Genomic DNA, 17,309 nt, shown 5'->3' with positions numbered 1-17,309 from the left:
GACACAGTGAACACGGGGGAGGGGGGGCTGTCATCTGTGGGTGTGTGCAGGGGCCAAGCAGCACCAGCCATTAAGGCAGGAATTGGGCTGCTAAGTTGGGAATGGATTTAAGCAAGGTGGATCCTGGGAGGGGAGGGTGGAGTGGCTTTGAGTGACACTTTGCTACCCCAATGAGTGAGATGGGATCACAGGAAGGCTCCCAAGTATTGATTTACATGTTCAAAGGCTATAGCTGTGTGAGGGAGACTCCTGGGATCCCTGTGGTGGGGCAGGCAGTGTCTGTGAGATGGAAGAAGGAGGTTAATAGGTGTTTGGAAAGGCTCCATATATTGAAAAGAAATGTGTTTGCTTGCCCATAGGTATGTGTGTGTGTATACCACCTGGTTCCTTGGTATCAGGTCCCCTAGAACTGAGCCATGTGGTTGCTGGGATCCGAACCCAGATGCTCCGTAAGGACTCTCTTGCTTAGCTCTCTCTCCAACCAGAGCTCCTAGATTTACACAAGGGGTTGGAAAGAAGGTTGAGAATGTTGCTCAGTGGTGGAACACATGCTTAGCATGGGCAAGAGCTTGGGGTAAGGCCCAACACCAAAGAAGGAGTAAAGGTTATAAGCCCAAGGGTTCTTTTGTTTTTGTTTTTTAATCAATTATATGTGGTTCCGAGCATGCGAGCTGGAGTTTCAGGTGCTTGTAGGCACCACATGGGAACTTGTGGTGATCTTCCTACGAGAACACAGGTCTAAGTCACCACATCTGGCTTTGAAACATTATTTTGCATTTGTTGTACATGTGTGTTTGCAGGAATGCCCAAAGAGGCCAAAAGAGCATGGTGGATCCTCGGGTGCTTATGAACCTCCAGAAGTCAGTGCTGGGAACCAGCTTTTGAGAGAGCAGCTAGTCCAGTTCCCCTACTTGTTAGATTTTTGTTTGTTTTTTGGACAGGGTTTCTCTGTGTAGCCCTGGCTGTCCTGGAACTCTGTAGACCAGGCTGGCCTCGAACTCAGAGATCTGCCTGCCTCTGCCTCCCAAGTGCTGGGATTAAAGGCCTGCACCACCACCATCTGGCTTTACTTGTAATTAACTGAGGATGCACCTTAGCATATGGACCATAATCCTCACAGACACTTTTAAGAATGGGTACTTGAAAGATTGGGTGTGACACAACCTGTAGTCCCAGATCTTGGGGGGCTAAGATAGGAGGGTCTTAGTAAGACCAAATTCCATTTAATATATTAATGGCTGGAGAGACGGCTCAGTGGTTAGGAGCACTTGTTCTTGCAGAAGGCTTGGGTTTGGTTCCCAGCACCCACACAATACTCTGCAACCATCTGGAAGTCCAGTTGCAGGGGATTGTAAGCCTTCCTCTGACAAGGCACACACACAGCATTCATGCACATACAATAAAAATATATGCCCTTGGACTCCAATCGCATGGATGGAAAACCAGTTTGGCAGGAACATTAGCTGGCAAATGGAGTTAACCCCAGTCCCATCGGCTTGCCTCTCCCTTACGATGGACTTTCTCAATGGCATCTGCTTTTTCTTTCGAAGGCCTACAGAGGCAGAGAGGATGGCTAACACTGGAGCCCACTGTGAGGTGGAAGGAGGGTCTGGCTGTGGTGGGAGAGTGGATGTGAAGGTGTGCCGATATTCTAATCCTAAAGTGGAAGAAAAACAAGTCGGATGGGACTTTTGGTCTGGGGTGTATTAAGAACAAAGGGCAGCTGGGCGTGTCACACGTCTGTCAACCAGCAAACAGAAGGAGGAAGCAGGACTAAGAAGCCAGCCTGAGCTACATATATGTATATATGGAGACCCTGCCTCCAAAAGAAATTTCAATGTAAAAACAGTGGGAAAGTTAAGTTGCTTTTTGCTTTTTTAATATTTTATTTTTTTGAGTGTTAGACAGTAGGGACACTCAAGCCTCCTGCGACCTCGGAGATCCAAACCTCAAGCTGTAAAATTTACACTGGACAAATTACCAGAAGGGTGCGCGTGGCGCGCGACCAAGCCAATAGGAGCGCCGAAGCGCCTTCGCACGAGAATATGATTGGATAGCGGCGGGAGCGGAGGAGGCGGAGAGAGGAGGGGCGGAGCCTTTCCCAGGCGGAAGGCGGCGCGCGCACCGGGTCCGCAGACGGAGTTGCCATGGATGGGACCCTGGTAGCCGGTGACCTTCTGACACTGGGGTAAAGGATTCGGTGGTGTGGCCTGGGGGTACGGGAAGGGCGCACTCGCCTGGGGACGCGGACGCAGAGGGACTCGCACTGACGCGTGCCCCGCCGCAGGTACGATGCCCTCCCGGAGGGGGCGTCTCGGGGCCCCGCGTGTGCAGACTTCAGGGCGCTGTGCGCGCGGCTGGCGGCCGAGCTGATGGCTCTGGGAGCTCTGGAGCGGCGAGAGGAGGGCACCGCAGTGCTGGGCGCCGGCCACGGTGCGTGAGGAGCTGGGTGGCCGGCGGGTAGAGCCGCGGAACCCGCTGCTCCCTGATGGCTTCTTCGTCCCTCAGGCCCGGACACAGAGGAAGAGTTCCTGCGGCAGTTGGCCGGCTTGCTGCGGGCGTTGCACTGCCCGGATCGCGCGCTCTGCGGAGGAGACTGCGCCACCGTGCTGCGGGAGCCCGGCGGCGGCCTGCGCCTGCTGCGTGAGCCAGCTTGGAAGGCCCCGGGAGGGGCGGGGGGCGGGGCCTCTGACGGGGGCGGGCTCTGACTCAGACTGGGCTCCTGTGGGCGTGGCCAAAGCTTTGCGGTGAGCGTGAAGGCCTCTGGTAGATAGGCGCGGGTTAAGGCTTGGCTAGAATTTTGACATGACAGAGGCCTCTGAAAACTTTAATGCGTTGAGTTAAATGCCAGTCGGGTGGTTCTGAAGCGGACCCACATTCCCCAGTGTCGGTGGGTGAGGCTTACTCTGGGGGAGGGGCCAAGGTTCTGGTTGGGCAGGGATCTACTCCTATTTTTAGGGTTCCTTTGCTCTGAGCTCCAGGCTGCCCGCCTCTTGCATCTAAGGCTCCAGCAGGATCCTAGCCCTGTGCCATCCTTTGGAGAAGAGACAAAGAAGGGAAATGGCGTGGTTCAGGAACTGATGCTAACTCTTCAAGCCCTGGGGCTCCCCAGACCCCTGCGTGGAACCTTGGCTAGCCAGCTACTTCGGGAGTTTCATGACAAGGTAGAGAGAGACTCCTCTTGAGGTACCTCACTTGTGGAAAGGATCCTGTTTTCAAAACCAGCTCTAAAAAGGATGACCCAACGACAGGGACCATTCGTTCTTTGCTTTTTGCTGTGATAGAACATTGATCAGAGCCAGCTTGGGGGAGGAAACCGGTTCCCCCAGCTTGGGGGAGGAAACCCTTCACAAGTTACAGCCCATCGTTGACGGAAATGAAGGCAGGAACTCAAGCCTCAAGCCAGCCATGAAGGAAGACCGTTTACTAGCGTATGCCTCCCGGCTTGTTCAGCTACCAGAGTGGGCTGGGCACTCCCATATCCAATAGCAGTTGTCAAGTTGGCAAAAGTCATTAACGCTTCTGAGACCCAGGTTCACAGGGCTGAGGGAAACTAGAGCCCCCGAGAAGGTCCGTCCTGTTTGTGTCTCATTCCAATGATTCTCCCACCAGATCTCTGAGCTGCTGCCGTCCCTGCCCCCGGAGTCCATGAAGCCCCTCCTTAACTCGAAACTGGATGCGTCCCAATGGGTGAGGACGTGTGCAGGCGGCTGTGAACAGTATCCACCCAGGGACGGGACCCTGCGTGTGACCGAGACCTTTCCTTGCAGGAAGTCCTGGAGTCCCTGTCCCAGAGCCTGACAGAACAGTACTGCTGCCGCCGCTGCCTCCTCCTGAAGCGCTTAGACCTCACAACATCTGCTTTCCACTGGGGTGACCGAGCAGAGGTGTGGGGACCACAGCAAGAATAAGCAGGCCCGCCAGAGCAGCTCAGCTCCAGGGGAGGGGGTCAGGGGTGAAGAATAGAGACGCTTGGGGATCCTAGAGCCCAGGCCACTTTAGAGTCTTAAGATTTCATTCTTTCATTCTATGTGTGTGCACATCATGTGTGTGCAGTATCCACAGAGGCCAGAAGGGGGTGTTTGATCCCTCGAAACTGGAGCTATGTAGAAGGTTGTGAGCCACCACCTGGGTATGGGGAACTGAACCAGGTCTTCTATAAGAGCACTAAGTTCCCTTAATGTCAAGCCATCTCTCCAGACCACACTTTAGAATCTTACAGGGTTCAAGACTTCTAGACTCCCCGGGCCTCGAGGGCATTCCAGAAAGCCCAGCACTCGGCTGGGAGTGTCCCCAGAACTATTTACCGTATGTAACAAAGTAGACAGTAAGGCTATTTTTTACTGGTTTTGTGTAGCCTGGCAAAATACCTGACAAAAAAATACCAGAAACCCAGAACTTTTTCAGGAAAGACAAGTTCCTTTTGGCTTATGGTTTTGGAGGCCGAGACATGCAGGCTTGGACAGATGCTGGCCAGTGTCCCATCCCATGTCAGCATAACATAACAGGACTTGCAGGAATCCCTCCAACGGTGGTACCCCGTGATTGTCAGCCAGGCTCTAGCTCTCACACGGTCAACCACTTCTAAGATTTCTGTTTCTGCTTCAACTTGCGAGGTAGCCAAGGCTGATCTTGACAGCCTCTCCTGGTCCTCCCTCTTCCCTAGCGCTGAGACAACAGTGTTACACGCATCCAGCTCCCCCTCCAAAGCACACAGAGGCCCTGAGTAGGGATGAGCTCTTGGGCATCTTCTCCGTGTATGCCCTTCCCCTGCTCTAGGCCCACGGAGAGGTCATGAAGGCGGTGCTGTTCCCAATCCGAGGGCTTCTGACTCCAGAATCTGATGTCTCTACCGCACATGTTCTGGCTGCCCGAGCTGACCTTTCCCGCCTGGTCCCAGCTACCAGTGTGGCTGCCCGACGAGGGACCAGTTGTGCAATCAACAAGGTGGGCACACCTGGGGTGGGGGGAGTCTGGGCATCCTTGGCCTTTAGGTGGTTCCTGGTCTCTGGACTCAACTGAATCCACACTACCCACTCTGCGTGTCAGCTAGAAAGGTTTTTTTTCTGAGACAGGGTTTCTCTGTGTAGCTTTTACTGTCCTGGAACTCTGTAGACCAGGGTGGCCTCTAACTCAGAGATCCTCCTGCCTCTGTCTCCTGAGTGCCATGATTAAAAGTATGTACCACCGTCACGCCTTTTTTTTTCCCCCTTTGAGATATAGAATCCCAGGTATCCCAGGCTAACCTCCCAACTCATTATGTAGCCAAAGGCTGGGTGGAGACTCTTCCTCCATTTCTCAAGTGGTAGGATGTTGGGGGACACCAGCACCCCCAGCTCTCTTTACCTCCTACTGAAACTCAAGTCTTATCAACTCTTAGGTGCTTATGGGTGATGTGCCCGACCGTGGGGGGCGCCCCAGTGAGCTGGAGGCTCCCATGCCCACCTGGAAGAGCCGGCGAGAAGATGGAGGCTGGGGGAAGGCTGGCCAACAGCGCTGGGGCCGCAGGAAGAAGAAGAAGAAGTAAAGGGCCTTTGAGGGACGGCTGCAGATCGTGCCAGGCACTGACGCCGCTGGCTGTCCTTCAGAAGGCACTGAGGGCTAACCTCAGCAACGTTCCTTCCCTGCTCTAGAGGCCCTAAATGCCCTACCCCCAGCCACCACGCAACACTGTGAACTGTGTTGTCTGAAAAATAAATTTAATTCTTTTGATGGTTATAGGATCTTGTTTCTGTAGGGACCAGGTCAGGGGTGTATGGGTTTGTGGGAAAAGACACATTGAAGCATCAGACTTTATAGGTGTTCCCTGGTACCAACCCTGCCAGGTAGTCTATCTGGGCACAGCTGGATAATAGAGATAAACATCTCTGCCTTTGGGGAGTGTTTCCTGGCAAGGAGGGGCAGACATTTAACAAGATAAATAAGTGAATGTCTCGCTTGTTAGAGGACCAAGGTACCACAGAGGGAAATAAAGCAGAAGGGAGTGGGGTTCAGAACTTGTCTGTGTGTCAAGTCTTGCAGTCAGGAGCCCCACCCCCACCAGCCCCGCCCAGGGGGACGTCACTGGAACAAAGTTCTAGAGCAGGTGAGTCATACAGACCTCTGGCAAGGAGCATTGCAGGTAAAGGGAGGGAACCGGCAGTGCATAGGCCCTGGGGTAGGAATATTTGGGGCATGTTCTAGGAACCCAGAGGCCAGTGTAGGTGGAAGAGGATGAGGAAAGGTGAGCTGTGGGAAGGGAAGACAGGTGGTGAGGAGCGATCTTGCAGAGCTCTGTAAACCACAGGACTGGGTTTTACCTTGAGCAAGCAAAGGAAGATGGTTTTCACACACACACACTGCCCACCCCAGCCCCTTTCCTGGCACTGGTTAGAACCCTGTGCCCTCCACCCTCACAGCCTCCCAACCCCATGCCAACAGTCCATGTGGTCCGCTGGGTCAAAGCTCCAGTTTTAGAACAGGTGTCTTGCCTCCTTCACCTGGGCTTGAAGGTCAGCCTACTGAGCACGAGGCTTCCTCTCTGGGAAGTGGGGAGCTGGGGAGCGATACAGCTGGAGCCCAAGTGCGTCCAGCACAGCTGCAGATGCTGAGTGAGGGGAAGGGGCTTGACTGGCAGTCAGTGTCTTTTTAGGGGAAAAGATGGTGGGTGCTTTGTCAGAGGCAGAGTGGGGGTGGAGGAGGCGTTGGCTAGGGGAGTGAGGGACAAGACTCCAGATGCTGTTCAGACGCTGGGCTTCGAGGAAGCTTTGGACGGTAAAACTGGTGCTGGGCAAGGCACCTAGGAGGGGGAGAAATACAGTGAGAAGTACGGCATTCCTCCAAGCAGGGCCAAGGTCTCACTCGGACGGGGGCTAAGTAAATGAACCAGTCCTCCCAGACGGCACCTCTGCCTGTTAGGAGTAAATGGTTCCAATAACATTTACTGTAGCCCCTGACCTTATTTGACCTTATTTTTTGGGGTGGGGGCGCCACGTTTCAAGTGGATGCTGCCTACCCCGACCCTGGAGGATGTGTGGGTAGGTGTGGGTAGGCGAGTGCCCTTGGCCTTATTCTTGCTTTACCCTGTTGTTGTTATTGTTTATTTGTTTGACACTGTGACAATCTGACCAGGACCCTCACCATGGAGGCTAGCCTAGAAATTGTGCCAGGATTATAGGTTTGAGCCACCATGCCTAGTTCTGTTTTTTTTCTTCAAGAATCTTTTTTTCTGTGCTAGTAGTTATCCACCTTTTCCCCCTGAGTATGTTAAAACTGCTATTATTCTCTGTCCACAACAAAAACTAGTCAGTATCCGCTGGGCAGGACGGCTCCTGCTACAATCTCAACACTTCGGAAGCCTAGGCAAGAGGACTGAGAGCCTGAGGCCAGCCTGGGTGACAAAGTGAGTTGGGTAGCTTTTGCCAACCAGACACAAACTAGAGTCACTTGGGAAGAGAGAACTCCTCTCTGCTGAGGAATTGCCTCCATCAGATTGACCTGTGGGCATGACCACGAGGCATTCTCTTGATTAATGATAATGTAGGAGAGCCCACCTCTGGACAAGGGCAAGTAGTACCAAACTGTACAAGAAAGGAAGCCGAGGAAGCCATGGAGAGCAAGCAAGCAAGCAAGCAAGCAAGCAAGCAAGCAAGCAAGCAAGCAAAGCAAGCAGGGCTTCTCCATGTTCTCAGCTTTGGTTCCTGCCTGACTTCCTTTTAAAAAAAAAGGGGGGGGCAATGGCATAGAAGTGCAAGTCAAACCCCTTCTCCCCTGAGCGGATTTTGGTCAGCATTTCATCCAGTAACAGAAAGCACGCCTGAATAGACAGTGTCTATACCCTCCCATCCTGGTGACTGAAGGTTTTTATAGGACTTCACTTTTCTGTGACTCCCACATCTGTCTGGCTCGCCCAGACAAATGGCCTGTCAGATCCAGCTAGGGGCTCCTTACCATCTGTGGCTCCCAGGAAGAGTGTGAGGACTCCGTCTGGGTCCAAGCATGGCGAAGGTGGCAACCAGACTCCGGATCCGGGGAGAGTGTATAGGAGAGACTTTCCTCTGAGCCTGTTGGTGATGTGATGGGTGGAAGAGCTATGGCTCTGACCGGCAGGAAGGACCCCATGACCTTAGGCGTGAGCCCCAGCCTCTGTGCCCTTCTCTCGGCATTACTGTGCCCTGGGTCTTACCGCAGCTGGCAGGAGGAAGTGGTGTTGCTGGCACAGGTGCACCTGGGGGGCCCGGGTCACCTTTAGTCTCTGGCCTCTTCTTACACTCCACTCTCACTTGATCCCTGCAGTGTCTGTGACAACACAGCCCACAGTCTGGGGGGAAGGAGCTGTTAAAATAGCACCTTACTCTTCCAGCCCGAAGGTGGAAGAGTCCCCCCCTCTGGAAGGCACCTCACTTACCCCTACAGCGATAGCCTTGCTTGGTGACCCCCCAGAGCTGGGGAAAGGAAGGAGAGTCAGTTAGCTGGACTGAAGGAAGAAGCGTGGGAGGAAGCACAGGAGGGGAAGGATGGAAGCCAACAGGTTTTGAATTGTCTTAAGATTTCGACAATTAACCAAACTGTTAGGAACATGGGGATTATCTCAAACACAGGGATACGCAGAATAGTAGAACCGGGTAAACTGAGTTTATAAATGTACTGTCTATGGGTGGGGCTGTTTGTACACAAACAGTTCATGGTGTCTCTCTAGGCCCTAGAACTGCCTGACTCAAAGGCTGTGTCAAATGAGTAAAGAAACAATAAGATCTATGAATTCGTCTTGATTTGATTGAGATCTGCCCATGATCAAGAATCTGAAGCCAGGTGTGGAGACACATGCCTGTAATCCCAAGAGGCTGAGGCAAGCCTGGGCTACACAATCGAGTGTGTGTGTGTAGGGTGTGTGTGTGTCTGTCTGAGAATTGAGCCCAGGGCCTTGTGTATGGCAGACAAGCACCTTCAACCACTGTCCTATATTCCCTGCCCCCCAAAATCAATTTGAAGCCAGCCTGGGCTATGCGGTCCTGTCTCAACAGGCCACAATTTGAGGAGGGAAGACCAACAAAAATAAAGATGTCTTTAACTTGGAAATAAGCGTTGGGTGGTTCTGGGAATAACAATCAGAGACCGATTCTTTTGAGACTAAGTTTCACTAAATATTCTTTCATGTAGACCAGGCTAACCTCAAACCCACAGAGATATCTGCCTGTCCCTGCCTCTTAGATGCTGGCATTAAAGGTGTGCACAGGCTGACGTTTGAATTTGTTTTACTTTTTGCTGTTTTTTTGAAAAATAACTTGAGTAAGATGTTTTGTTTTTGTTTTTTTCGAGACAGGGTTTCTCTGTGCAACCCTGGCTGTCCTGGAACTCCCTCTGTAGACCAGGCTGGCCTTGAACTCAGAAATCCGCCTGCCTCTGCCTCCCGAGTGCTAGGATTAAAAGCGTGCCCCACCATGTCCGGCAGAGTAAGATGTTTTAAAGTTGTTTTTTTTTTTTTCTTACTACTTGGCGTTTCTGTGTGTGTCTGTGTGTGCACACGTATACACGCCATAGGGCACACTGACGTCAGAGAACAACTTCAGGAAGCCTTCCCCCTGGAGACAGAACCCGGGCTTCTGGGCTGAGCAGCGAGTGGCTCTACCTCCCTGGCCTGCTTTAAAAACAGGCATCGACTCTGTATGCAGCCAGGGCTGATCTAGAGCTCACTTACATAGCTCAGCCTAGCTTCCAACTCACAGAACTCCCCTGCATCAGTTACAAGGTGCTAGAGTTACAGGCATGGGCCATGAGGCCCAGCAGTCATTTTTTTAAATGTATTTATTTTGTTATAGGTATACGCATGCATGCCACGTGTCTGTGCGTGCCACACATGCACACAGGTACCCTCAGAGGCAGAAAGACGGCACCAGAAGCCCTGGAACTAGAATCACGACGGTGGGAACTAAGCCCAGCCCTTCAGCAAGAGCAGCCATGGGATGTTGCCTCCCTAGTCTTCTCTCCAGCTCTATCAGTGCCTTTTTGTTTACATTTTCCAAAACAGGGTTTCTATGGCTGTCCTGGAACTCACTCTGTAGACCAGGCTGGCTTCGACCTCAGAGATCCGCCTGCCTCTGCCTCCCACATGCTGGGATTAAAGGCATGCGCCACCACCACACCCAGCTATGTTAATGTTTTTCAAAGGACAGTGTGTCCTATAGCTCCTATATAGGATTTTCAGTGTTTGGTGTTTATATGAATTCTGTGGAGTATCTGAGCCTGGGGCATTTCTGAAGTTGTTCCCCCCCCCCCCGTCCACCACCAAAACCCTGCCCCAACACTGGCCCAAGTTAGGGCGTGAGGAGCTGAGACAATCCAGGGGAGATGGGACCCAAGGGTGCTAACAGGGCCAGTGCTCACGAAGCCGCTGCAGCTGTGACAGAAGGTGGGCTTGCGGAAGGTGACCTCCTGGAAGGCGTGCAGGAAGGCCAGGCCCAGCTTGGAGCAGATGGCACTGGCATGGAGCAGGTACTTGGTCAGCTCCTCTCTGCTGAAGGAGCCACTCCTACGGGGCAAAGGCCACACCTCAGCATGGCTGGCTGCTCACGGCATGTCCAGGATCCTTGGTTTTGGAAGACTCAGAAGTCAAGACCTCTTACCCGTGGCGGGGAGGTGGATGAAGCCCATGGCAGGCGAATGGGAAGTTGCCTGACAGCCGCTCAAAGTCCTCCAGCGAGATGGAACCACGGCCTTCTGGGTCGTAGTTCTTGAACACGGACTTCAGAGGGATGCAGAGTAGGGTGAGGACAATGCACCCAGGTGTGGCCCCGTGGGCTCAGCTCCTCTCCCACCTGCCACCCAGCATCCCTCCACGAGGCTGCAGTTGGAAGTGCCCCCTTACCTCCACCAGCTGTTCCACATGCTGACCCAGAGTCACGCTGTCTGGCTTTGGTGTCACACCCTGGGCCCACTCTACCACCACAGGTGCTTTGAAGGGGGACGGTGGCTAGAGGACACAGAGAGGGACATGGTCATTCAAAGCACAGACTTGCGTAGGGGCCAGAGGTCAAGGGTCAAGGCTCACCAGACTCTTGGGACAGCGTGGTTCCCGGGCATAAGAAAGCTCGTAGATCTCATCTTCCGTGTAGAAGAGGTCCAGGGAAAGCTGGGGGTGGTCAGGGCAGTAAAGCTCCACTTTAGGTCACTCCCTGCCTAAACCCTCCGCCCATCGTCCTCTCCATCGTCCTCTCAGCCCTCTCCAGAGACTTCTGGATCTGTCTGGCCACACCAGTTGCCTTCCTTCCCGATTCCTCCACAAGCCAGAGGTGCCTCACTACCACTGAGGTTTTCCTTCTAAATATGTGTGTCTCCGTGTGTGTGTACCACACATGAGCAGGTGCCTACACAGACCAGGGAAGGCACGGGATCCCCTGGAGCTGGACTGACGGTAAGTTGTGAGCTACCCACCTGCATGCTGGGAATGGAAATGAGATTCTCAGAGCAGTAAGGACCCCTAACCACTGAGTCACCTCTCATCATCCATTCCCCAGCAGGACTTTTGGAGACACGTTTACCACATAGCCCAGGCTGGCCTGGAATTCATGATCTTCTCCTTGCCTCCTGAGTATTTAGAATTTAACAATGAGCGCCATAGTTTCATTTGCACTGGGCCCTGACAATTAGGCCCGGCCTTGTCTCAGTGTTTGTGAACTCAACTCTTCAAGTGTACACTACACAACCTTCAGAGTTTCTGTCTCAGCTTTCCTGACCCACAGAATGAGCACCATAAAGGTACTCCTGTGATGGGGTTATGACGAAGTCAAAGTGACCAGGGTTCTTTTGCATGCTTCTACGGATCAAACCCAGGGTCTCAAACATGCTCTGCTACCCCCTGGGCATGGTAAACATGCCTGAATCAAAGTGTATGGTAGACGAAGAAAGGAGGACTGTCACAAGTGTAGGGCTAGCCTGGTCTATACTGTTCTAGGCCAACCAGGGCTATATTGTAAGACTCTGTGTCAACAAAACAAAAAGCAAACAAACCAAAAGTGCTCTGCCATGAAACTGTATCCTTATCTCTTGCTCCTGTGTGTGTATGTGTGTGTGTGCACATGTGAGCACATGTGTATGTAAAGGCACGTGGAATCACATGCATGTGGCTTCTGAGGTCAGTGTTGGTTGTCTTTCAATTTCTCTCTACTTTATTTATTTATTATTATTATTATATTATTATTTATTGTTTTAAGAGTCAGGATCTTACATGTAGCACTGGCTGGCCTGGAACTCACTATGTAAACCAGGCTGGCCCAGAGCTCACGATCCTCCTGTGTCAGCCTCCTGAGTGTGGGAAGCATGTGTAACACAGTAGCTTCTTATGACATTTCAGACAGGCCACGCTTTGGGAGTTTGGACTGTTGGTCCTCGGAGCTCAGGACACTGGTAGATTTTGTCTTCTTCCTCTTTCTAGAGCTGAGGATGGGACCCCAGGGTCTGTCATTTGCTAGGCAAGTGTCCTCTCGTGGCACAACACTACAGCCCATTGTTGCTGCAGGGGTACCAAAGCCTAAAGCGTACAGGGGCCTGGGGTGGATCCTTGAGTCAGGAAATAAGTGTGTCTGTCATGTTCCAGATTCTGCCTAGTCTCCTCCTTATGAGTGCTGGGATTATTAAAGATGTGAGCCAGCTCGGATGCTGCTCTGATGACGTCGTAGGACAAACAAGAGGATTGCTGCCTGGCTCGCCTGAGTTATAGTGTGAGACCTGACCTTAAGATAAATACTAGGGCAGTCAGGGCTATACAGAGAAACCCTGTCTTGAAAAACAAGAAAACAAAACAAAACAAAAAAGATAAATACTAGGGCTGGAGAGATGGCTCAGTGGTTAAGAGCACTGACTGCTCTCTTAGGTCCTGAGTTCAATTCCCAGCAACCACATGGTGGCTCACAATCCTACAGTGTGTATGTATGTATATAATTAATATATATAATGATGATACATTAAAAATGCCTCTTTAGCTTATAAAAAAATACTACAGGGATGACTCTTGGATTGGAGATATAGCTTACTGGTACTAAATCAAACCTATATCTTTTTCCTTTCTTTCTTTCTTTCTTTTTTTTTTTTTTTTTTTTTTTCTTTTTTCGAGACAGGGTTTCTCTGAATAGCCTTGGCTGTCCTGGAACTCACTTTGTTGAGTAGGCTGGCCTCAAACTCAGAAATCTGCCTGCCTCTGCCTCCTGAGTGCTGGGATTAAAGGTGTGCGCCACCACACCTGGCTCAAATCTATATCTTGCAGGAGGGGTAGATAGTGGTAGAGTCCCTGCCTAGAATTCCCCAGGCAGCTGGGGTTGTGGTTCAGAGATAAAGCTCTAGTCTAGAACCCCCCAGTGAGGGGGTGGGGGTGTGGCTCAGTGGTGGAGCCCCTGCCTAGAATCCCCCAGTGAGGGGTTGAGGGTGTGACTCAGTGATAGAGCCCCTGCCTAGAATCCCCAGTGAGGGGTTGGGGGCGTGGCTCAGTGGTGGAGCCCCTGCCTAGAATCCTCCAGTGAGGGGCTGGGGGCGTGGCTCAGTGGTGGAGCCCCTGCCTAGAATCCCCCAGTGAGGGGCTGGGGGCGTGGCTCAGTGGTGGAGCCCCTGCCTAGAATCCCCCAGTGAGGGGCTGGGGGCGTGGCTCAGTGGTGGAGTCCCTGCCTAGAATCCTCCAGTGAGGGGCTGAGGGTGTGACTCAGTGGTAGAGCCTCTGCCTAGAATCCCCCAGGGAGGAACTGGGGGCATGGTTCAGTAGTAGAGCCCCTGTCTTGAACCACCCAGTGAGGAGCTGGTGTGGCTCAGTGGTTAAGTGTTCACATAAGTGAGGTCCTAGTTTCAATTTCTAGTACAGCAAAAAAGCAAACTAAACAAACAAAAATCTCTCATCCCATAACTATCTGTCCAGGTCCTACAGATTCCTGGTAGCCAAAGACTCTAAATACTGGTCTCCTGGGATCTTCAGGGATCTCACACAACATAGGGCCCATAGTTCACCGTCAGCAGGTGCAGCAGGTCCTCATTGGCACTGCAGGGAGGATGCTGTCCCTGGAGTGCTGTCAGCTCCTGCAGCCGTAGATAGAGGCTATTCAGCTTGGGTAGGTGCAGGCGGCCATCTGGCAATCTGTCTGGATGAGCCTCATATAGAGATACCAGGTCCTTGAGGTGTACACCCAGTACTGGCAGCCGGAAGCCAGTACAGCCGGCCCAGGTGCGGCGGTAGTGGGCATAGTTATTGTGGGAAGAGAGGAGCTCTGTCAGCTCCAGCAGGGCCTGTGTGGAAAGTGCATGCTGTGGACCAGAATGTCTCTGTTCTGAGCCTCCTGGAGGGGTATAGTAACTGTCTCCATTGTGGGTTCTGTATCCCAGAATCTGGACACACAAAGAGTGAGCATGAGCACTAGCCTAGAATCCCCCAGTGAGGGGCTGGGGGCGTGGCTCAGTGGTAGCGCCCCTGCCTAGAATCCCCCAGTGAGGGGCTGGGGGCATGGCTCAGTGGTAGAGCCCCTGCCTAGAATCCCCCAGTGAGGGGCTGGGGGCATGGCTCAGTGGTAGAGTCCCTGCCTAGAATCCCCCAGTGAGGGGCTGGGGGCATGGCTCAGTGGTAGAGTCCCTGCCTAGAATCCCCCAGTGAGGGGCTGGGGTGTGGCTCAGTGGTGTGACACCATGGTAGGTGGCCCAGGGAGAAAAGCTAGGGATAGTGAGGGAGAACTGGGAGGACAGAGGTCCTGGGTTGTTGGTTCCAGAGTCCTTGAATAGGGACTGATGGCCGTTAGGGAGTAATGTGTGAGGGTTCAGGGCATGTGACCATTTTGGACTTTGGGGAGTTAAGGTGTTACCTTAGTGCTGTCAGGGCTCAGATGGACGTGGGAGTCCTTGAGTCTGGAGATGGCGCTATGACACAGGCCCCCCGTGACCGCCATCAGTGTGTTGAAATTCTGCAGCTGGTGAAGCCTCTAGAAGGGAGGTAATGGACAGAGGTGGGAGGTACCACAGAAGAGCAGCAGGGTGGAGTGCTGAGCTAGAGGTGTCAGTCATGTGGGAGTGTGGCCCAGTGGGAGCAGATGAGTGGGTTAGAGTGGCCAGGTGCATGTACCCAGAGTTAGACAGACTGGGAGCACAGACAGGCGTGTGCCAGCCAGGGATAGAGAATTCCGAAGTGTATCAGGTGTCAGAGTTCTGGGGGGGTTAAACAACTGTCAGAGTCCCAGAGGTGAGGGCATGGACTGGCGGTGGGAGCTGGGAACCGGGTGGAACTGACTAGGATGATAGCAACGTGGAAGAGGAAGAGATGAGGAACAAGGGTGAGGTCCACAAGGTGTCAGGGAAACTCTCCCTCCCCTGAAAGCTGGAAAGGTGGAGGTCACCGCAGAGGGAGGCAGAACCGAAGTAGAAGATGCTCACGCCAAGGTCTCTAGCTGATGCCAGACCATCTCTCAGGTCTAAAGAGCCCAAGAAGATAGCGCTCAGTGGTGGAGCCCCTGCCTAGAATCCCCCAGGCAGGGAGGGACTGGGGGCATGGCTCAGTGGTAAAGCCCCTGCCTAGAATCCCCCAGTGAGGGGCTGGGGTATGGCTCAGTGGTGAAGGACTTCTTTAGGGTGCAGGAGACTCTGGGTTTAATCCCCAGTATGGACACAAATAGCCATGCAAGAGGAAGGAAAGTGCTGGAAGGCTTGTAAGGAAGGGCGTGGTCTGCTTCGGAGATATTCAAAGAGGCCTGACCACAGGGCTTCCCTTTTCCCAGAAGAGAGGGGGAGGCTGACTCAACAGGTCAAGGCCAGAGAGACTGGACTAAGTCTCCGTATTGAACTATCACTAAGAGAGACACAGTCCCAGTCCCTAAGACACAGAGGGGTCCTGACGACTGGAGATGCAAAGCTGAGGCCATGGAAAGGATCCTGTATCTGCAGGGGATCAAATCTCTGACTTCCAGCTTGGGAAACTGTTAATCCTAACCACAGAGCCAACTGGTTGGACCAAGTAAGGTCTAACTCCGGAATATCAAGGTCACAGGCTCCAGATAGATCTCAGAAAAATAGAGTTCAATCAGGCCGGGGTGTGACGTCATAGATGTGATGGCTGGGAGATGCCCTACTGAATCAAGAAACATGGAGCCAGGGGCTGGAGAGGTGGCTCCGTGCTTAAGACCATACACTGCTCTTGCAGAGCACCTGACTTCCGCTCCCAGCACCCACTTCAGGCGCTCACAACAGCCTCACCTCCTGTAACTCCAGTGCCATTGGCCTCTGAAGTCACAGAAACGCACACACACACACATAAATTCAAATTCAAGACAGGGTTTCTCTGTGTAGCCCTGGCTGTCCCAGAAACTCACTCTGTAGACCAGGCTGGCCTCGAACTCAGAAATCCACCTGCCTCTGCCTCCCAAGTGCTGGGACTAAAGGCGTGCGCCACCACTGCCCAGCAATATTTTTTTTAAAAAGCCTTGAGCTTTGGTCAGTTGCAATATGTAAGGTCAGGTAGCTGTGCCAATTCTACAGTCCCAGAAGAAAGGAGAAGCCAGCTATGGTAGGGCATGCCTTTAATAACCTCAGGACTAAGTAGGCAGAGGCAGGTGCATCTCTTTGAATTCAAGGCCAACCTGGTCTACCCAATGAGTCTCAGGACAACTAGGATTACATAGAGATACCCTCTCTCAAATATAATAAGATAAAATAAATAAAACAAAGCAAGAAGAAAGACTGGGTGGTCAAAGGCTTACCTGTGCCACACGAATGAATTTGTCCAGGACCTGGGCACGTTGTGCAGGCCCAGGACGACTCAGCACCATGACCTGCACCCAGCGAGACACACTGTTGCTCAGACCCACAGAACCTTCCAGAGCCGGACAACCTCTCACTGAACCCTGCAAAACATAGCCCCGCAGGTCTTGGGGCTGAGGCCAAGACTGGTCAGGGTGTGTCATGTTGCTTACATTCTGTCTTTCTGGCAGACCCAACATCTCATGTCCTAGTATGGTCTGGCCCGTCTCCCCCAGGCTGACAGAGGTCCCTGAAATCATTGTGTCCTTCTCAAGACAGGGTTTCTCTGTNTAGCCCTGGCTGTCCTGGAACTCACTTTGTAGACCAAGCTGGCCTCGAACTCAGCAATCTGCCTGCCTCTGCCTCCCGAGTGCTGGGATTAAAGGCGTGCGCCACCACACCTGGCCCTTCTCCAGTCTTGTGCTTATTATTCTATGCCTGACTGTAGCAGGCAGTAAAGGGAATGATGGGAAAGTGAACTTGAAAGTGGCTTCTACTTGCTCTGCTCAATAGTGTGTATACTCAGCACTCAAGTCTACTACACCATACAAGTACACATGCACGCACACACACACACA

The 17,309-nt window shown here is 52.6% G+C and overlaps 2 protein-coding genes across 4 annotated transcripts in view; one reads left to right on the top strand and one right to left on the bottom strand.

Moving 5' to 3' along the window:
- Positions 1–2,111: 2,111 nt before the first annotated feature.
- Positions 2,112–5,718, top strand: Fam98c (family with sequence similarity 98 member C). Its single transcript, XM_021214395.2, has 8 exons — positions 2,112–2,188; positions 2,288–2,433; positions 2,509–2,643; positions 2,959–3,164; positions 3,613–3,690; positions 3,771–3,887; positions 4,780–4,947; positions 5,381–5,718. The coding sequence occupies exons 1-8, from the start codon at positions 2,148–2,150 to the stop codon at positions 5,525–5,527; spliced, it is 1,038 nt and encodes a 345-aa protein (XP_021070054.1). The 5' UTR covers positions 2,112–2,147; the 3' UTR covers positions 5,528–5,718.
- A 767-nt stretch (positions 5,719–6,485) lies between these two features.
- Rasgrp4 (RAS guanyl releasing protein 4) overlaps positions 6,486–17,309 on the bottom strand; it is an 18,055-nt gene continuing 7,231 nt past the window's right edge. The window contains exons 7-17 of one of the 3 annotated variants that reach the window (XM_021209146.2): positions 16,692–16,865; positions 14,808–14,924; positions 13,966–14,241; positions 11,027–11,107; positions 10,844–10,948; positions 10,602–10,720; positions 10,348–10,507; positions 8,387–8,423; positions 8,165–8,299; positions 7,930–8,042; positions 6,486–6,778 (exon numbers count right to left, since the gene is read on the bottom strand). In XM_021209146.2, coding sequence (XP_021064805.1) covers positions 6,722–6,778; positions 7,930–8,042; positions 8,165–8,299; positions 8,387–8,423; positions 10,348–10,507; positions 10,602–10,720; positions 10,844–10,948; positions 11,027–11,107; positions 13,966–14,241; positions 14,808–14,924; positions 16,692–16,865 — 1,374 coding nt within the window. In that variant the 3' untranslated portion in view covers positions 6,486–6,721. The remainder of the gene's footprint in view (positions 6,779–7,929; positions 8,043–8,164; positions 8,300–8,386; positions 8,424–10,347; positions 10,508–10,601; positions 10,721–10,843; positions 10,949–11,026; positions 11,108–13,965; positions 14,242–14,807; positions 14,925–16,691; positions 16,866–17,309) is intronic. The other 2 variants (XM_021209155.2, XM_029542015.1) reach the window with 2 other exon arrangements.

Source organism: Mus pahari, chromosome 1 (genome assembly GCF_900095145.1).
Source record: "Mus pahari chromosome 1, PAHARI_EIJ_v1.1, whole genome shotgun sequence".
NCBI classification, from domain to species: Eukaryota; Metazoa; Chordata; class Mammalia; order Rodentia; family Muridae; genus Mus; species Mus pahari.
Note: the sequence above shows the minus strand (reverse complement) of the source record. Positions and strands in the feature narration are given on the sequence as shown.